This window comes from Haliotis rubra, unplaced genomic scaffold (assembly GCF_003918875.1).
Source record: "Haliotis rubra isolate DU_JTF1 unplaced genomic scaffold, ASM391887v1 Scf82, whole genome shotgun sequence".
Lineage (NCBI taxonomy): Eukaryota > Metazoa > Mollusca > Gastropoda > Lepetellida > Haliotidae > Haliotis > Haliotis rubra.
This window is the reverse complement of record NW_025767546.1, coordinates 495,001-512,400: the sequence shown is the minus strand read 5'-3', so window position 1 is coordinate 512,400 and position 17,400 is coordinate 495,001. Positions and strand designations below refer to the sequence as shown.

Sequence of the window (17,400 nt, the reverse complement as noted above, 5' to 3'; positions counted from 1 at the left end):
ATGAAGGTCTATATGTACATAACTGTGTAACGTGACCGTTCCTCTGTCCAACAAGCACACCCCACCCTGTGATGCCTACAATCATGAAGGTCTATATGTACATAACTGTGTAACGTTCCTCTGTCCGTTCCTACAATCATGAAGGTCTATATGTACATAACTGTGTAACGTGACCGTTCCTCTGTCCAACAAGCACACCCCACCCTGAGATGCCTACAATCATGAAGGTCTATATGTACATAACTGTGTAACGTGACCGTTCCTCTGTCCAACAAACACACCCCACCCTGTGATGCCTACAATCATGAAGGTCTATGTACATCACTGTGTAACGTGACCGTTTCTCTGTCCTCAGTATCTCCGCCATGTCGCTGCCAGGTATATCAAATTTTGGTTCGATGTTACCGTCTCCCGGTGACGTTCTTACGTCTTCTGCTGACAGCCTGATGTCGTCTAAGGGAGACCCTCCCAGCAAACCTGGGGGATGCTCATCAACCGAAGAAGTCCCCACAGGCTCTTGTGAAGGGGGAATGTCCAAAGAAGACACAAGCACTGGTTGTGGAGAAGTCTCTAGCAGTTGTGGAAAATCGACAGATGAAAAAACTGCTTTGATTAAGGCTAAAGAAAAACTTCAGAAAATAAAAAAAGAAGATGTTAGAGAGTTCGCCGTGAAGTATATATTGCCGTTATTTACGGGAGTTGTTGCAGGTGCTGTTGTGGGTGGTTTGGTAGGGGGGCTTGCATTTAAATCTCCTAAATGCTCCACTTGTAAAAGATATAGCCCCTTGGATACTAACCCAAGACCAGGCATATTTGATCCCCTAACCCCAAAAGAAATGGAACAAATTCAAGAAGTGCTAATAGAATCGGGAACTGTGGATAACTTAACTACTCCACTTGGTTTTAATTCGTCCTATGTCGCGTCGATGTCCATGTTTCCGCCTGAAAAGAATGAAACTTTGAACTACTACCAAAACCAGAGCAGTTTTGTTGGCAGATTTGCCGAGGTTCATGTGGTGGGGTCGACAGAAATCCAGATCCTCCTCGTTGGGCCTTTGCAGATCGAACCAGTAGATGTACAAATAATGTCATCACTTCCACTTGACTCCAGAAATATTGATGTGGTAATGAAAACTGAACTAGAAATATTCATCCAGCCAGTGATGACCGAGTTGAAGCCCATCCTGGAAGAAAGCTTCGATGGGGCAACGTATCCTAGAGATCTTGCTGTCAGCTTCAATACTGGATTTAACAAACCTGGAACCACAGGGCGTGAAATTAGGTTTGCACTTCATCTTCGGGGTCTTGGAGAAGTGGACAAAGATCTGTTTCATATGCTCCCAGTTTCTGGTATTGTCGCATACAATGGAAGTTCCGTTGAAGACTGGCAGATGAAGGAACTCTTTTACTTGAACCAAGGTCCCTTTGCAAATGCTAGTGATCTTCTTGCTGCTTACAATGAAAGTAGAATAAATAAAGTTCATCTCCCCACAGGCTACAGGAACACTTTAAGTGAAAGGCTTTTCCCCCGGAGTCTAGCGGAGAAAAGAGAAAATAGCGAGGTACCACCACCAAGAAGTTATTCCCCTGGGACCCCGCGGTACAGAATAAATAACTACAACGTAACGTGGATGGGCTGGAACTTCGCCATTAGTAACAACCCTATGCGTGGACTGGCAACCTATAATGTACAGTTTAGGGGGGTTCGTATTCTGTATGAGATGGCGCTACAAGACATCCTGGTGAGACAGACCGCCGACACCCACGGTGAAAACAATGCCGTCAACCTTCTGTCCTCCTCCAACATCGGGGAGTACGAGGCGGTGATACCTGGCGTCGATTGTCCGGAGAGAGCCACCCTGCTCAGTACGACCTACTGGAACACAGTGCTGCGAGCTGGGACAACTACCAAATCTATTTGCGTGTTCGAGGGAGACGGGGAAATGCCGCTGTGGAGGAGGCGGGGAAACAGATACGCTTCTGGCCTGAGAGATAACTATCTGGTGGTGAGGGCTACATCCAGGGTGGGTAACCTGGATTTTTCAGTGGAATATAGATTCCATCTGGACGGAAGTATAGACACCAACATCCACAGTTTCGGCACGTTGCAGGGCGCCTTCTGGAATTCCAACAGTTCAAATAACGCCGCTTCTAACAAGAGAAATGCGTTTGGAGTTAACCTTGCAGACTACGTTGGTGGCATGTCTGGAAGTCACTCGTTCAACTTCAAGGTGGACGTAGATGTGGTGGACACGCTGAATTCATTTCAAGAAATCTCCTGGAAACAAGGCACTGCTGGAACAGCACTTCGGTCATTAAACGATATCGCGGAGAGCCCAAACTACTTTGTGACTAACGCTACACTCTACCCTTCATTTGAAACCATCACCGAGGAAAGTGGTTTAATCAAGGCCAAAAGGCCCCAAGTGTGGCTTGTATCGCCATCCAAGAATGCCTCTTACTCTGGCTACCAGCTGACAATAGACGCTTCACTCATTGACATCATTCAGAAAGAACATCCGGGCTCGGGTATGGCTTCCTTCACCAAGCACGACTTGGCAGTACTCCGTCGCAACGAGAACGAACAGTACTTCACCATGCCATATGACTCCAACACTATGCCCAACTCCATGGTCAACCTCGATAAACTCATGGACCCGTCTGAGAGCACCAACAACACCGACATCGTCCTCTCCATCAACGTTGGCTTCATGGACATGCCGCGCACAGAGGACGTACCCGTGCAGCGCCGGCAGTCAGCTTCCTTCCACCTCCAGCCCTTCAACATGTTCCCTCGTTCACCTGACCTTGACCTGCTCTCCTTCTTCCACGTCGCTGACGGCAGCATCAAGGACATGCCTGCTGAATTCGAGAGCTGTATTGAACCCAGGGACCGACTGGAGACCCAGTTCCCCAATGTCAATTAGTTAATCCCGTGATTTCAACATTAGTAATTAGTTTGAAGTCTTCCAGATTCATAAAGAAGTTGGAAGAACATGAACACATGACACTGTTTTATGAATAACAACTTCTTCATTAAATGAAGCAAGGAGCAAGCAGTATCTCGAAACTTATCAACAAAGAATACAAGAAGTTGTTATCAATAAAACAGCGTCGTACATTCAAGTAAAAAGCTGGCAAAGAAAAATCTGCACAAGCTAACGGGAGAAGGGCGAGTCATGCTTGTTCACAATCTGATATATGTTTTATGTTCAGTTTGCATGAAAGGAGACTAGCAGCCCTAGAAATATGGATTAAAGTCATTAAACGCTACTCTGTGTGTGTCTATTCAAATTGTATAATGTATACATATATATCTATCTATCCTGCATTAGAGAAATGACCGTACTGCGTGCCGAAAATCAGATTGTTCAGCTTAGTGCCGCTATAAAACTATTCGATAAGCACGGATGTCTATCTGAAGAGTAGGGAGTCTTCAAATGAGGTCCATCATCACATGTTTAATATTTTGTCCCATGTTGTTTTCCTGGTGCTGACCAGCGACCATCTGGATTCGTTGCGTCTTTACGACAACGATATATAGGATCATGTCCTTCCTATATCTTCTCACAAAGGGAGAAAGGTATGGTGGCGTGGTTGTACTCCAAGTGGATCAGGATCTTTGAAGCTATCGTACAGTAAATGTGCCTCCGTTGACTGAGGTATTCGCATTTGTGATCCTTTCAAAGTGCTTCTTATGCCTCCACCTTACACCTGTAAGCTGAAGTCAACGCCCCCATACCTCTCCCACACCCCACACACACACACACACACACACACACACACACACACACACACACACACACACACAGATGATAAACCACTCATCGAGAGACAAATGATAAGTGACACACACACACATATGAACCACACACATACATTCAAATGATAAGTCACACACACGCGCCAACTACAAATAAGCTTGTTCCCCAAACTGTTTGTATGCATGTGTCTCCATGTAATCGTGTTACAATACTTATAACTGTACAAATATATGGTAATCAATATTCCTTTGTCTGTATAAATGGTTCTTTTGAATTAATATTTGAATTAAAATCGTTTTGGTTCCAACTCCATATTCGGTTTGTATGTAAGTGTGTATCTGTCGGTGAGGGAACACCCAGAGCTTGTCAGACAAGTATTTACAAGACGTCGGCTGAACAGTAACTTCAGTACTATCAGAATGATAACGGGACTTGTTTCCATCTTGGTTGGACACGATCATACATACGATGATTAAGCGGGACGTCACAGGGTCCAGGCACATACAACTAATCCTGATCACTGTGTTCAGCTGACCTAGCTAGCGGCTCCAGGAACAGTTCTCAACGACCGAAACATGCAGCTTTGTAATCACAATTTGTGGAAGAGTCGAGTCTATGCAAATAAACGTTTGCTTTAAACTCGTATTAAACAGAAATACACCAATTCCACGCTTCTTACCTAATACATATCTTGAAGCAAGTGTGGACGGTGATTGCTATAGGGTGCTGAATAGGCCAGTGTCTCTTGAAGCAAGTGTGGACGGTGGTTGCTGTTGGGAACTAATCGCCCAGTGTCTCTTGAAGCAAGTGTGGACGGTGATTGCTATAGGGTGCTAAATAAGGCCATTGTCTCTTGAAGCAAGTGTGGACGGTGATTGCTATAGGGTGCTGAATAGGCCAGTGTCTCTTGAAGCAAGTGTGGATGGTGGTTGCTGTTGGGAACTAATCGTCCAGTGTCTCTTGAAGCAAGTGTGGACGGTGGTTGATATAGGGTGCTGAATAGGCCATTGTCTCTTGAAGCAAGTGTGGACGGTGGTTGCTGTTGGGAACTAATCGTCCAGTGTCTCTTGAAGCAAGTGTTGATATCGTTGTAACCGTCAACCTATGCTTTGTTCCTGGCTACAGATACACATGCACGTGTCGTAACCGTCAACCTGTACATTGTTTCTGGCTATATTTACACATGCGCGTGTTGTAACCGTCAACCTATACATTGTTCCTGGCAACATATGAATATGCACGTGTCGTAACCGTCAACCTATACATTGTTCCTGACTACATATACACATGCACGAGTCGTAACCGTCAACCTATACATTGTTCCTGACTACATATACACATGCACGTGTCGTAACCGTCAACCTATACATTGTTCCTGACTACATATACACATGCACGTGTCGTTGCATTGTTCGACATATACACATGTCGTCCGTCAACCTATACATTGTTCCTGACTACTGCACGTGTCGTAACCGTCAACCTATACATTGTTCCTGATCTACATAGACACACATGCACGTGTCGTAACCGTCAACCTATATTGTTCCTGATACATATACACATGCACGAGCACGTCGTAACCGTCCTAACCTGACTCATACATATACTACATATACACATGCACGAGTCGTAACCGTCGACCTATGCATTGTTCCTGGCTACATATACACATGCACGTGTCGTAACCGTCAACCTATACATTGTTTCATGCACGTGTTATGTTCTAGGATACATATGCACATGTTGTGACCCTCAACTGTCGCATTGTTCCTGGCTACAAAAACATGTGCATGTTTATCGGCACATTGTTCCAGACTACTCAGACACGTGCACGTGTCAGTACAGTCAACCACTAAGCAGTGAGTGGGTCTGGAGACGACTAGGAGGCTGTCAGTGAAAATACTGTTCTTGGGTACATTTTTGTAAATACACGTGCATGTGTTAAATTAGCTGATGACTATGTCAGACAACGCACGTATATGGAACGTCAACCCGGTAATTATGTGGACACATTAATCCACTTCCGGTCTTTAGTCAGCGGCAGGCATCTTCCAAACACTTATTTTTAGTTAAATCATAGCTGGTTGTAAATGTCGACATGACAATGGTTACTTACAAAATAGAGGACGGATTACACTTGTACAAGTCTCTAAGGCAATGCCTGTTGTCAGGCTGAAATTACCAAACATCCCTTGGCGTATCATTCAGTGAAGCCTTGGAACATGGCAGGGGCTGGTACATTGATATACAAACGTATTGACTACATACATAAAATCTGCCACAAACTCTACCACAACGAAGAACAATATATATATATATATATATATAATCTGTCCAAAGTAAACTGTTCAGTCATAATATTGCATACCACATAAAAAGGCAATATGTTTTTATTTATATAATATATATATATATGTGTGTGTGTGTGTGTGTGTGTGTGTGTGTGTGTGTGTGTGTGTGTGTGTGTGTGTGTGTGTGTGTGTGTGTGTGTGTACACACCCAGGGAACTTATGATATACATTAGCCTTTAACTGTTCTAGAGCTACGTACTACCTATTATTTTTCATTCCTCATTAACGATAAATGATCACACGAGATACATCCTGTTAACCGGGTCAGTGGTGGCCTATCATTACGTAGTGAAATCGTTATGCTTTAATAGGGTATTGCCCCCGAAGTCCTGCCAGGGCGTGGGCGCTCTCTGGCTCTCAGAGTAATAGCTGTACACTCAATACTGGGGGTAGTCCTGCCAGGGCGTGGGCGCTCTCTGGCTCTCAGAGTAATAGCTGTACACTCAATACTGGGGGTAGTCCTGCCAGGGCGTGGGCGCTCTCTGGCTCACAGAGTAATAGCTGTACACTCAATACTGGGGGTAGTCCTGCCAGGGCGTGGGCGCTCTCTGGCTCTCAGAGTAATAGCTGTACACTCAATACTGGGGGTAGTCCTGCCAGGGCGTGGGCGCTCTCTGGCTCTCAGAGTAATAGCTGTACACTCAATACTGGGGGTAGTCCTGCCAGGGCGTGGGCGCTCTCTGGCTCACAGAGTAATAGCTGTACACTCAATACTGGGGGTAGTCCTGCCAGGGCGTGGGCGCTCTCTGGCTCTCAGAGTAATAGCTGTACACTCAATACTGGGGTAGTCCTGCCAGGGCGTGGGCGCTCTCTGGCTCACAGAGTAATAGCTGTACACTCAATACTGGGGTAGTCCTGCCAGGGCGTGGGCGCTCTCTGGCTCTCAGAGTAATAGCTGTACACTCAATACTGGGGGTAGTCCTGCCAGGGCGTGGGCGCTCTCTGGCTCTCAGAGTAATAGCTGTACACTCAATACTGGGGGTAGTCCTGCCAGGGCGTGGGCGCTCTCTGGCTCACAGAGTAATAGCTGTACACTCAATACTGGGGGTAGTCCTGCCAGGGCGTGGGCGCTCTCTGGCTCACAGAGTAATAGCTGTACACTCAATACTGGGGGTAGTCCTGCCAGGGCGTGGGCGCTCTCTGGCTCACAGAGTAATAGCTGTACACTCAATACTGGGGGTAGTCCTGCCTGGTAGTATGGTGATAGCAGGATACTCATTTAGTTGTGTACATGGTAGTGTTTCACGGTACACTGGCACGTGAGACTAGACTCGATGAAGGCTGATCTGCATGACGAGGTTATATCGGGCTGCGTGACTTGTGTAACGCGTCATCATCGTGAGTCACGGCGTCACGTGCTGCCCTCTTTCTGTCAAATACGCATGACATTGCAGTATGGTACGAACATAACACACTTAAGCTTAATTAATTGCTACAGTACCCGGATGCAGCGGTAGGACATCAGGAAGTATGCAACATTACTCCCTGTCTTCTTCACCTTCCAACAAACGTATCCTATTGACAAGATGAATCATAATCATATAAGGATATTTATACTATTCTGGCTTATAACACACGTATTATTTTCCTTTAGCGTTATAAATTTCAACTATACACACCCTGCTCCTCAACCCACTCCCAAAAGTATGATGCTATGCACCTGCCCCATTTCCAAAATGCTGTATCCGTATTTATTTCCTGCTCCTATTATCCCCCAAATACGTTTTCAGGATTATGTGGGAACTAATTTTAGGTTTTGACAACAAACTCAAACAGACTAATGAAGCGAAAGTAAGGACTGGTTGTATTTATATCAACAAGCCATGCTTTATCAAACACGCGGAGGTTAACACAGGCTATCAGCTGGAGCTATAAATGTTCTGGGGAAGTCTTGTTGCTACTGACAACGCATCGCAGCACGTGACACCGATGCTGTGATTTGGCAAGACTCGGACAAGGATTTAAAACACTTTATGTAAGTGCGTAAAGCCGGACGGAAAGTGAAAGTACTCGTGAGGGGCACGCAAAACGACGACTGTTTGGTACGATAATCCAGACCTTTAACACCCCTGAGAACACAAAGCCAGTCAGGTAAGGTATTTTACGTGAGACACTGTTCATCATTTAAGATAACCATTTTCAACAGGGTATTACTGAACGGCGTTAACCCAGGCAGTGCATGTTGTAGCACCTGAGATGTAAATGTTTCTCAGTTATACCATTAACGCCTTTCTGAAATTGTCTACAATACACCTATTGCCCTAGCTCCTACTGCTGGAGAGGTGTCCCACATTGACTGTGAGCCACATGTGGCAGAATATACTCAGGTCCAATATGTTCTATATTCCAGTGTGGCAGTATATACTCAGGTGCCATATCTTCTATATTCCAGTGTGGCAGTATATACTCAGGTGCCATATCTTCTATATTCCAGTGTGGCAGTATATACTCAGGTGCCATATGTTCTATATTCCAGTGTGGAAGTATATACTCAGGTCCCACATATAATGTTCAATATTTCAGTGAGGCAATATATACTCAGGTGCCATATGTTCTATATCCCAGTCCGACAGTAAATACTCAGGTCCCATATATTCGATATTCCAGTCCAGTAGTATATACTCAGGTCTCATATCTTCTATATTCCAGTGTGGCAGTATATACTCAGGTCCCATATGTTCTATATTCCAGTCCGGCAGTATATACTCAGGTGCCATATGTTCTATATCCAGTGTGGCAGTATATACTCAGGTCCAATATGTTCTATATTCCAGTGTTGCAGTATATACTCAGGTCCAATATCTTCTATATCCCAGCCCGGCAGTATATACTCAGGTGCCATATCTTCTATATTCCAGTGAGACAGTTTATACTCAGGTGCCATATGTTCTATATTCCAGTCCGGCAGTTTATACTCAGGTGCCATATCTTCTATATTCCAGTGTGACAGTAGATAATCAGGTCCCATATGTTATATATCCAGTGTGGCAGTATATACTTAGGTCCCATATGTCCTATATTCCAGTGTGGCAGTATATACTCAGGTCCCACATATAATCTTCTATATTCCAGTGAGGCAGTATATACTCAGGTCCCATATATTCTATATTCCAGTGTGGCAGTATATACTCAGGTGCCATATGTTCTATATTCCAGTGTGGCAGTATATACTCAGGTCCCATATGTTCTATATTCCAGTGTGGCAGTATATACTCAGGTGCCATATGTTCTATATCCAGTGTGGCAGTATATACTCAGGTCCAATATGTTCTATATTCCAGTGTTGCAGTATATACTCAGGTCAAATATATTCTATATCCCAGCCCGGCAGTATATACTCAGGTGCCATATCTTCTATATTCCAGTGAGACAGTTTATACTCAGGTGCCATATGTTCTATATTCCAGTCCGGCAGTTTATACTCAGGTGCCATATCTTCTATATTCCAGTGTGACAGTAGATAATCAGGTCCCATATGTTATATATCCAGTGTGGCAGTATATACTTAGGTCCCATATGTCCTATATTCCAGTGTGGCAGTATATACTCAGGTCCCACATATAATCTTCTATATTCGAGTGAGGCAGTATATACTCAGAGCCCATATATTCTATATTCCAGTGTGGCAGTATATACTCAGGTGCCATATGTTCTATATCCAGTGTGGCAGTATATACTTAGGTCCCATATATTCTATATTCCAGTGTGGCAGTATATACTCAGGTCCCACATATAATCTTCTATATTCCAGTGTGGCAGTATATACTCAGGTCCCATATATTCTATATTCCAGTGTGGCAGTATATACTCAGGTGCCATATGTTCTATATCCCAGTCCGGCAGTATATACTCAGGTCCCATATACTCTATATTCCAGTCCGGCAGTATATACTGAGGTCTCATATCTTCTATATTCCAGTGTGGCAGTATATACTCAGGTCCCATATGTTCTATATTCCAGTGTGACAGTATATACTCAGGTGCCATATCTTCTATATTCCAGTCCGGCAGTATATACTCAGGTGTCATATCTTCTATATTCCAGTGTGCCAGTATATACTCAGGTCCAATATCTTCTATATTCCAGTGAGGTGGTATATACTCAGGTCCCATATGTTCGATATTCCAGGGAGGCAGTCCATACTCAGGTCCAATATGTTATATATCCAGTGTGGCAGTATATACTTAGGTCCCATATGTTCTATATTCCAGTGTGGCAGTATATACTCAGGTCCCACATATAATCTTCTATATTCCAGTGTGGCAGTATATACTCAGGTCCCATATATCCTATATTCCAGAGTGGCAGTATATACTCAGGTCCCACATATAATCTTCCATATTCCAGTGAGGTACTATATACTCAGGTGCTACATATTCTTTATTTCAGTGTGGCAATATATACTCAGGTGCCATATGTTCTATATCCCAGTCCGACAGTATATACTCAGGTCCCATATATTCTATATTCCAGTCCGGCAGTATATACTCAGGTCACATATCTTCTATATTCAAGTGAGACGGTATATACTCAGGTGCCAAATCTTCTATACTCCAGTGAGGAGGTATATACTCAGGTCCCATATGTTCTAAATTCCAGTCCGGTAGTATATACTCAGGTCCCATATCTTCTATATTCCAGTGAGTCGGTATATACTCAGATTCCATATCTTCTATATTCCAGTGTGGCAGTATATCCTCAGGTCACATATCTTCTATATTCCAGTGAGGCAGTATATACTCTGGTTCCATATGTTCTATATTCCAGTGAGGCGGTATATACTCAGGTGCCATATATTCTATATTCCAGTCCGACAGTATATACTCAGGTGTCATATGTTCTATATTCCAGTGTGGCAGTATATACTCAGGTCTCATATGTTCTATATTCCAGTGTGGCAGTATATACTCAGGTCCCATATGTTCTATATTCCAGTCCGGCAGTATATACTCAGGTGTCATATGTTCTATATTCCAGTGTGGCAGTATATACTCAGGTCCCATATATTCTATATTCCAGTGTGGCAGTATATACTCAGGTCCCATATATTCTATATCCCAGTCCGGCAGTATATACTCAGGTCCCATATGTTCTATATTCCAGTCCGGCAGTATATACTCAGGTCCCATATGTTCTATATATCCAGGCGAGTATATAACAGTATATGATACTCAGGTCCATATATTCTATATTCCAGTGAGGCAGTATATACTCAGGTCCCATATGTTCTATATCCCAGTCCGGCAGTATATACTCAGGTGCCATATGTTCTATATTCCAGTGAGGCAGTATATACTCAGGTGCCATATGTTCTATATTCCAGTGAGGCAGTATATACTTAGGTGCCATATGTTCTATATTCCAGTGTGGCAGTATATATACTTAGGTGCCATATGTTCTATATCCCAGTCCGGCAGTATATACTTAGGTGCCATATGTTCTATATTCCAGTGTGGCAGTATATACTTAGGTGCCATATGTTCTATATTCCAGTGAGACAGTATATACTCAGGTGCCATATGCTCTATATTCCAGTGAGGCGGTATATACTTAGGTCCCATATGTTCTATATTCCAGTGAGACGGTATATACTCAGGTGCCATATATTCTATATTCCAGTGAGGCAGTAGTGGGCATACTCAGGTCCCATATGTTCTATATTCCAGTGAGGCAGTATATGCTCAGGTCCCATATTCCTATATACCAGTCCGGCAGTTTATACTCAGGTCCCATATGTTCTATATTCCAGTGAGGCAGTATATACTCAGGTCCCATATGTTCTATATTCCAGTGAGGCGGTATATACTCAGGTCCCATATGTTCTATATTCCAGTGAGGCAGTATATACTCAGGTCCCATATGTTCTATATATTCAGTCCGAGCAGTATATACTCAGGTCCCATATGTTCTATATTCCAGTGTGGCAGTATATACTCAGGTGCCATATGTTCTATATTCCAGTGAGGCAGTATATACTCAGGTCCCATATGTTCTATATTCCAGTGTGGCAGTATATACTCAGGTCCCATATGTTCTATATTCCAGTGAGGCAGTATATACTCAGGTCCCATATTCCAGTGTGGCAGTATATACTCCAGTCCCATATGTTCTATATTCCAGTGTGGCAGTATATACTCAGGTCCCATATGTTCTATATTTCCAGTCCGGCAGTATATACTCAGGTGCCATATGTTCTATATTCCAGTGTGGCAGTATATACTCAGGTGCCATATCTTCTATATTCCAGTCCGGCAGTATATACTTAGGTGCCATATGTTCTATATTCCAGTGTGGCAGTATATACTCAGGTCCCATATGTTCTATATTCCAGTGAGACGGTATATACTCAGGTGCCATATATTCTATATTCCAGAGAGGCAGTAGATACTCAGGTCCCATATGTTCTATATTCCAGTGAGACAGTATATACTCAGGTCCCATATGTTCTATATACCAGTCCGACAGTTTATACTCAGGTGCCATATGTTCTATATTCCAGTGAGGCGGTATATACTCAGGTGCCATGTCTTCTATATTCCAATGAGGCAGTATATACTGAGGTCCCATATGTTCTATATACCAGTCCGGCAGTTTATACTCAGGTGCCATATGTTCTATATTCCAGTGTGGCAGTATATACTCAGGTGCCATATCTTCTATATTCCAATGAGGTGGTATATACTAAGGTGCCATATATTCTATATTCCAGAGTGGCAGTATATACTTAGGTGCCATATGTTCTATATTCCAGTGAGGCGGTATATACTCAGGTCCCATATGTTCTATATACCAGTCCGGCAGTTTATACTCAGGTGTCATATGTTCTATATTCCAGTGTGGCAGTATATACTCAGGTGCCATATCTTCTATATTCCAGAGTGGCAGTATATACTTAGGTGCCATATGTTCTATATTCCAGTGAGGCGGTATATACTCAGGTGCCATATGTTCTATATTCCAGTGAGGCAGTATATACTTAGGTCCCATATGTTCTATATTCCAGTGAGACGGTATATACTCAGGTGCCATATCTTCTATATTCCAGTGTGGCAGTATATACTGAGGTGCCATATGCTCTATATTCCAGTGTGGCAGTATATACTCAGGTCCCATATGTTCTATATTCCAGTGAGGCGGTATATACTCAGGTCCCATATGTTCTATATTCCAGTGAGGCAGTATATACTCAGGTCCCATATGTTCTATATTCCAGTGAGGCAGTATATACTCAGGTCCCATATGTTCTATATTCCAGTGAGGCAGTATATACTCAGGTCCCATATGTTCTATATTCCAGTGTGGCAGTATATACTCAGGTCCCATATGTTCTATATTCCAGTGTGGCAGTATATACTCAGGTCCCATATGTTCTATATTTCAGTGTGGCAGTATATACTCAGGTCCCATATGTTCTATATTCCAGTGTGGCAGTATATACTCAGGTCCCATATGTTCTATATTCCAGTGTGGCAGTATATACTCAGGTCCCATATGTTCTATATTCCAGTGTGGCAGTATATACTCAGGTCCCATATGTTCTATATTCCAGTGTGGCAGTATATACTCAGGTCCCATATGTTCTATATTCCAGTGTGGCAGTATATACTCAGGTCCCATATGTTCTATATTCCAGTGTCCGGCAGTATATACTCAGGTCCCATATCTTCTATATTCCAGTGTGGCAGTATATACTCAGGTCCCATATGTTCTATATCCCAGTCCGGCAGTATATACTCAGGTCCCATATGTTCTATATTCCAGTGTGGCAGTATATACTCAGGTCCAATATCTTCTATATTCCAGTGAGGCGGTATATACTCAGGTCCCAAATCTTCTATATTCCAGTGAGGCGGTATATACTCAGGTCCCAAATCTTCTATATTCCAGTGAGGCGGTATATACTCAGGTCCCATATCTTCTATATTCCAGTGAGGCAGTATATACTCAGGTCCCATATATGTTCTATATTCCAGTGTGGGCAGTATATACTCAGGTCCCATATGTTCTATATTCCAGTGTGGCAGTATATACTCAGGTCTCCATATGTTCTATATTCCAGTGTGGCAGTATATACTCAGGTCCCATATGTTCTATATTCCAGTGTGGCAGTATATACTCAGGTGCCATATGTTCTATATTCCAGTGTGGCAGTATATACTCAGGTGCCATATGCTCTATATTCCAGTGAGGCAGTATATACTCAGGTCCCATATGTTCTATATTCCAGTGAGGCAGTATATACTCAGGTCCCATATGTTCTATATTCCAGTGAGGCAGTATATACTCAGGTCCCATATGTTCTATATTCCAGTGTGGCAGTATATACTCAGGTCCCATATGTTCTATATTCCAGTCTGGCAGTATATACTCAGGTCCCATATGTTCTATATTCCAGTGTGGCAGTATATACTCAGGTCCCATATGTTCTATATTCCAGTGTGGCAGTATATACTCAGGTCCCATATGTTCTATATTTCAGTGTGGCAGTATATACTCAGGTCCTATATGTTCTATATTTCAGTGTGGCAGTATATACTCAGGTCCCATATGTTCTATATTCCAGTGTAGCAGTATATACTCAGGTCTCATATGTTCTATATTTCAGTCTGGCAGTATATACTCAGGTCCTATATGTTCTATATTCCAGTGTGGCAGTATATACTCAGGCCCATATCTTCTACATTCCAGTGTGGCAGTATATACTCAGGTCCCATATGTTCTATATCCCTGTCCGGCAGTATATACTCAGGTCCCATATCTTCTATATTCCAGTGTTGCAGTATATACTCAGGTCCCATATGCTCTATATCCCAGTCCGGCAGTATATACTCAGGTCCCATATGTTCTATATTCTAGTGTGGCAGTATATACTCAGGTCCAATATCTTCTATATTCCAGTGAGGCGGTATATACTCAGGTCCCATATCTTCTATATTCCAGTGAGGCAGTATATTCCCAGTGATATTCCAGTATATATCTCAGGTCCCAAATCTTCTATATTCCAGTGAGGCGGTATATACTCAGGTCCCAAATCTTCTATATTCCAGTGAGGCGGTATATACTCAGGTCCCATATCTTCTATATTCCAGTGAGGCAGTATATACTCAGGTCCCATATGTTCTATATTCCAGTGTAGCAGTATATACTCAGGTCCCATATGTTCTATATTTCAGTGTGGCAGTATATACTCAGGTCCTATATGTTCTATATTCCAGTGTGGCAGTATATACTCAGGTCCCATATGTTCTATATTCCAGTGTGGCAGTATATACTCAGGTCCCATATGTTCTATATCCCAGTCCGGCAGTATATACTCAGGTCCCATATCTTCTATATTCCAGTGTTGCAGTATATACTCAGGTCCCATATCTTCTATATTCCAGTGTGGCAGTATATACTCAGGTCCCATATGTTCTATATTCCAGTGTGGCAGTATATACTCAGGTCCAATATCTTCTATATTCCAGTGAGGCGGTATATACTCAGGTCCCAAATCTTCTATATTCCAGTGAGGCGGTATATACTCAGGTCCCATATCTTCTATATTCCAGTGAGTGCGGTATACTCAGGTCCCATATATTTCTGAGGCAGTATATACTCAGGTCCCATATCTTCTATATTCCACTCCGGCAGTATATACTCAGGTCCCATATCTTCTATATTCCAGTGAGGCGGTATATACTCAGGTTCCATATCTTCTATATTCCAGTGTGGCAGTATATACTCAGGTCACATATGTTCTATATTCCATTTAGGCAGTATATACTCAGGTCCCATATCTTCTATATTCCAGTGAGGCGGTATATACTCAGGTGCCATATGTTCTATATTCCAGTGTAGCAGTGTATACTCAGGTGCCATATGTTCTATATTCCAGTCCGGCAGTATATACTCAGGTCCCATATGTTCTATATTCCTGTCCGACAGTATATATTTCAAGGACACTGGTCCCATATGTTCTATATTCCTGTCCGGCAGTATGTACTCAGGTCCCATAAGTTCTATATTTCAGTGAGGCAGTAAATGCCTCAGTGATCCAGGCAACCGTGTTAGTTGCCTATTCTCTGAGCATATGCTTCGAGAACAGTCATCCTAGATATCTAATAGCTTATATTCCTCGGACCTCTTAGACGACAAACGAACGTCACATCGTACATAGCATCGTCATTAGGGAAACTCCATTATTAAGAAATACAAAGCGTCTTTGTGTTTGCGGTTTCTTTTAACTTTGTACTGAAAGACGGGAGTTTATAGTATCTGCAAGTTCCAGAGTAATCTGTATGTGTTTGTTATTGGGCGGCATAGTGTGTCTGCAGCAGCAGCACGATTAGGCCACTACATCGTTCACAGCAGCGACATGCATACGTTCCCCATAAGTACTCCGGCCCAGGTTCCTGACAATTACTCCTATTCGTTCCCTTCAAGTGACTGACAATTATATCTATTCGTTCCCCACGAGTTCCTGATAATTACTCCTATTCGTTCCCTTCGAGTTCCTGATAATTACTCCAATTCCTTCCCTTCAACTACTCGAACTACTCCAATTCCATCTCTTCAACTACTCCAATTCCTTCCCTTCAACTACTCCAAGTACTCCAATTCCTTCTCTTCAACTACTCCAAGTACTCCAATTCCTTCCTTCAACTACCTCCAAGCACTCCTTCTCTTCAACTACTCCAAGTAATCCTATCCTTCCCTTCAACTACTCCAATTCCTTCTTTCAACTTCCAAGCTACTCCACCTTCTTCTTCAACTACTCCAAGTACTTCTATCCTTCTTCTTCAACTACTCAAATTCCTGTCCTTCAACTACTCAAATTCTTCTTCTTCAACTACTCCAGTTCCTTCCCTTCAACTACTCCAACAACTCCAACTACTCCAATTCCTTCCCCTTCAACTACTCCAACTACTCCAAGTACTCCTTCCTTCTTCAACTACCTCTACTCCAATTCCTTTCTTCCCTCTCAACTACTACTCCAATTTCTTCCCTTCAACTACTCCAAGTACTCCTTCCCTTCATCTTCAACTACTCCAACTACTCACTCCTTCAACTACCTGGGTACTTGTCTTTCCTTCAACTACCTTAAATACTCCTAATTTCTTTCCTTCAACTACTCCAAGCACTCCTTTATTCCTTCCTTCAACTACTCCAACTACTCCAATTCCTTTCCCTTCAAGTACTCCAATTCTTCCTTCAACTACTCCAAGTACTCCTATCCTTCTCTTTAACTCCTTCAAGATGACGATGATGATGATTGATGATGATGATCGATGATGACGAT

General features: G+C 42.9%; 2 protein-coding genes across 2 annotated transcripts in view; both read left to right on the top strand.

The window, feature by feature from the left end:
• The first annotated feature begins 376 nt into the window (after window positions 1-376).
• Window positions 377-4,071, top strand: LOC124262034 (amiloride-sensitive amine oxidase [copper-containing]-like). Its single transcript, XM_046696456.1, has one exon. It carries the CDS (start codon window positions 399-401, stop codon window positions 2,925-2,927), a length of 2,529 nt encoding a protein of 842 aa, XP_046552412.1. The 5' UTR covers window positions 377-398; the 3' UTR covers window positions 2,928-4,071.
• A 3,976-nt stretch (window positions 4,072-8,047) lies between these two features.
• The window catches only part of LOC124261990 (DNA damage-regulated autophagy modulator protein 1-like), a 75,550-nt gene continuing 66,197 nt past the window's right edge, over window positions 8,048-17,400 (top strand). Inside the window, exon 1 of the mRNA XM_046696374.1 lies at window positions 8,048-8,209. The gene's annotated coding sequence lies outside the window, so the exon portion shown is untranslated. The remainder of the gene's footprint in view (window positions 8,210-17,400) is intronic.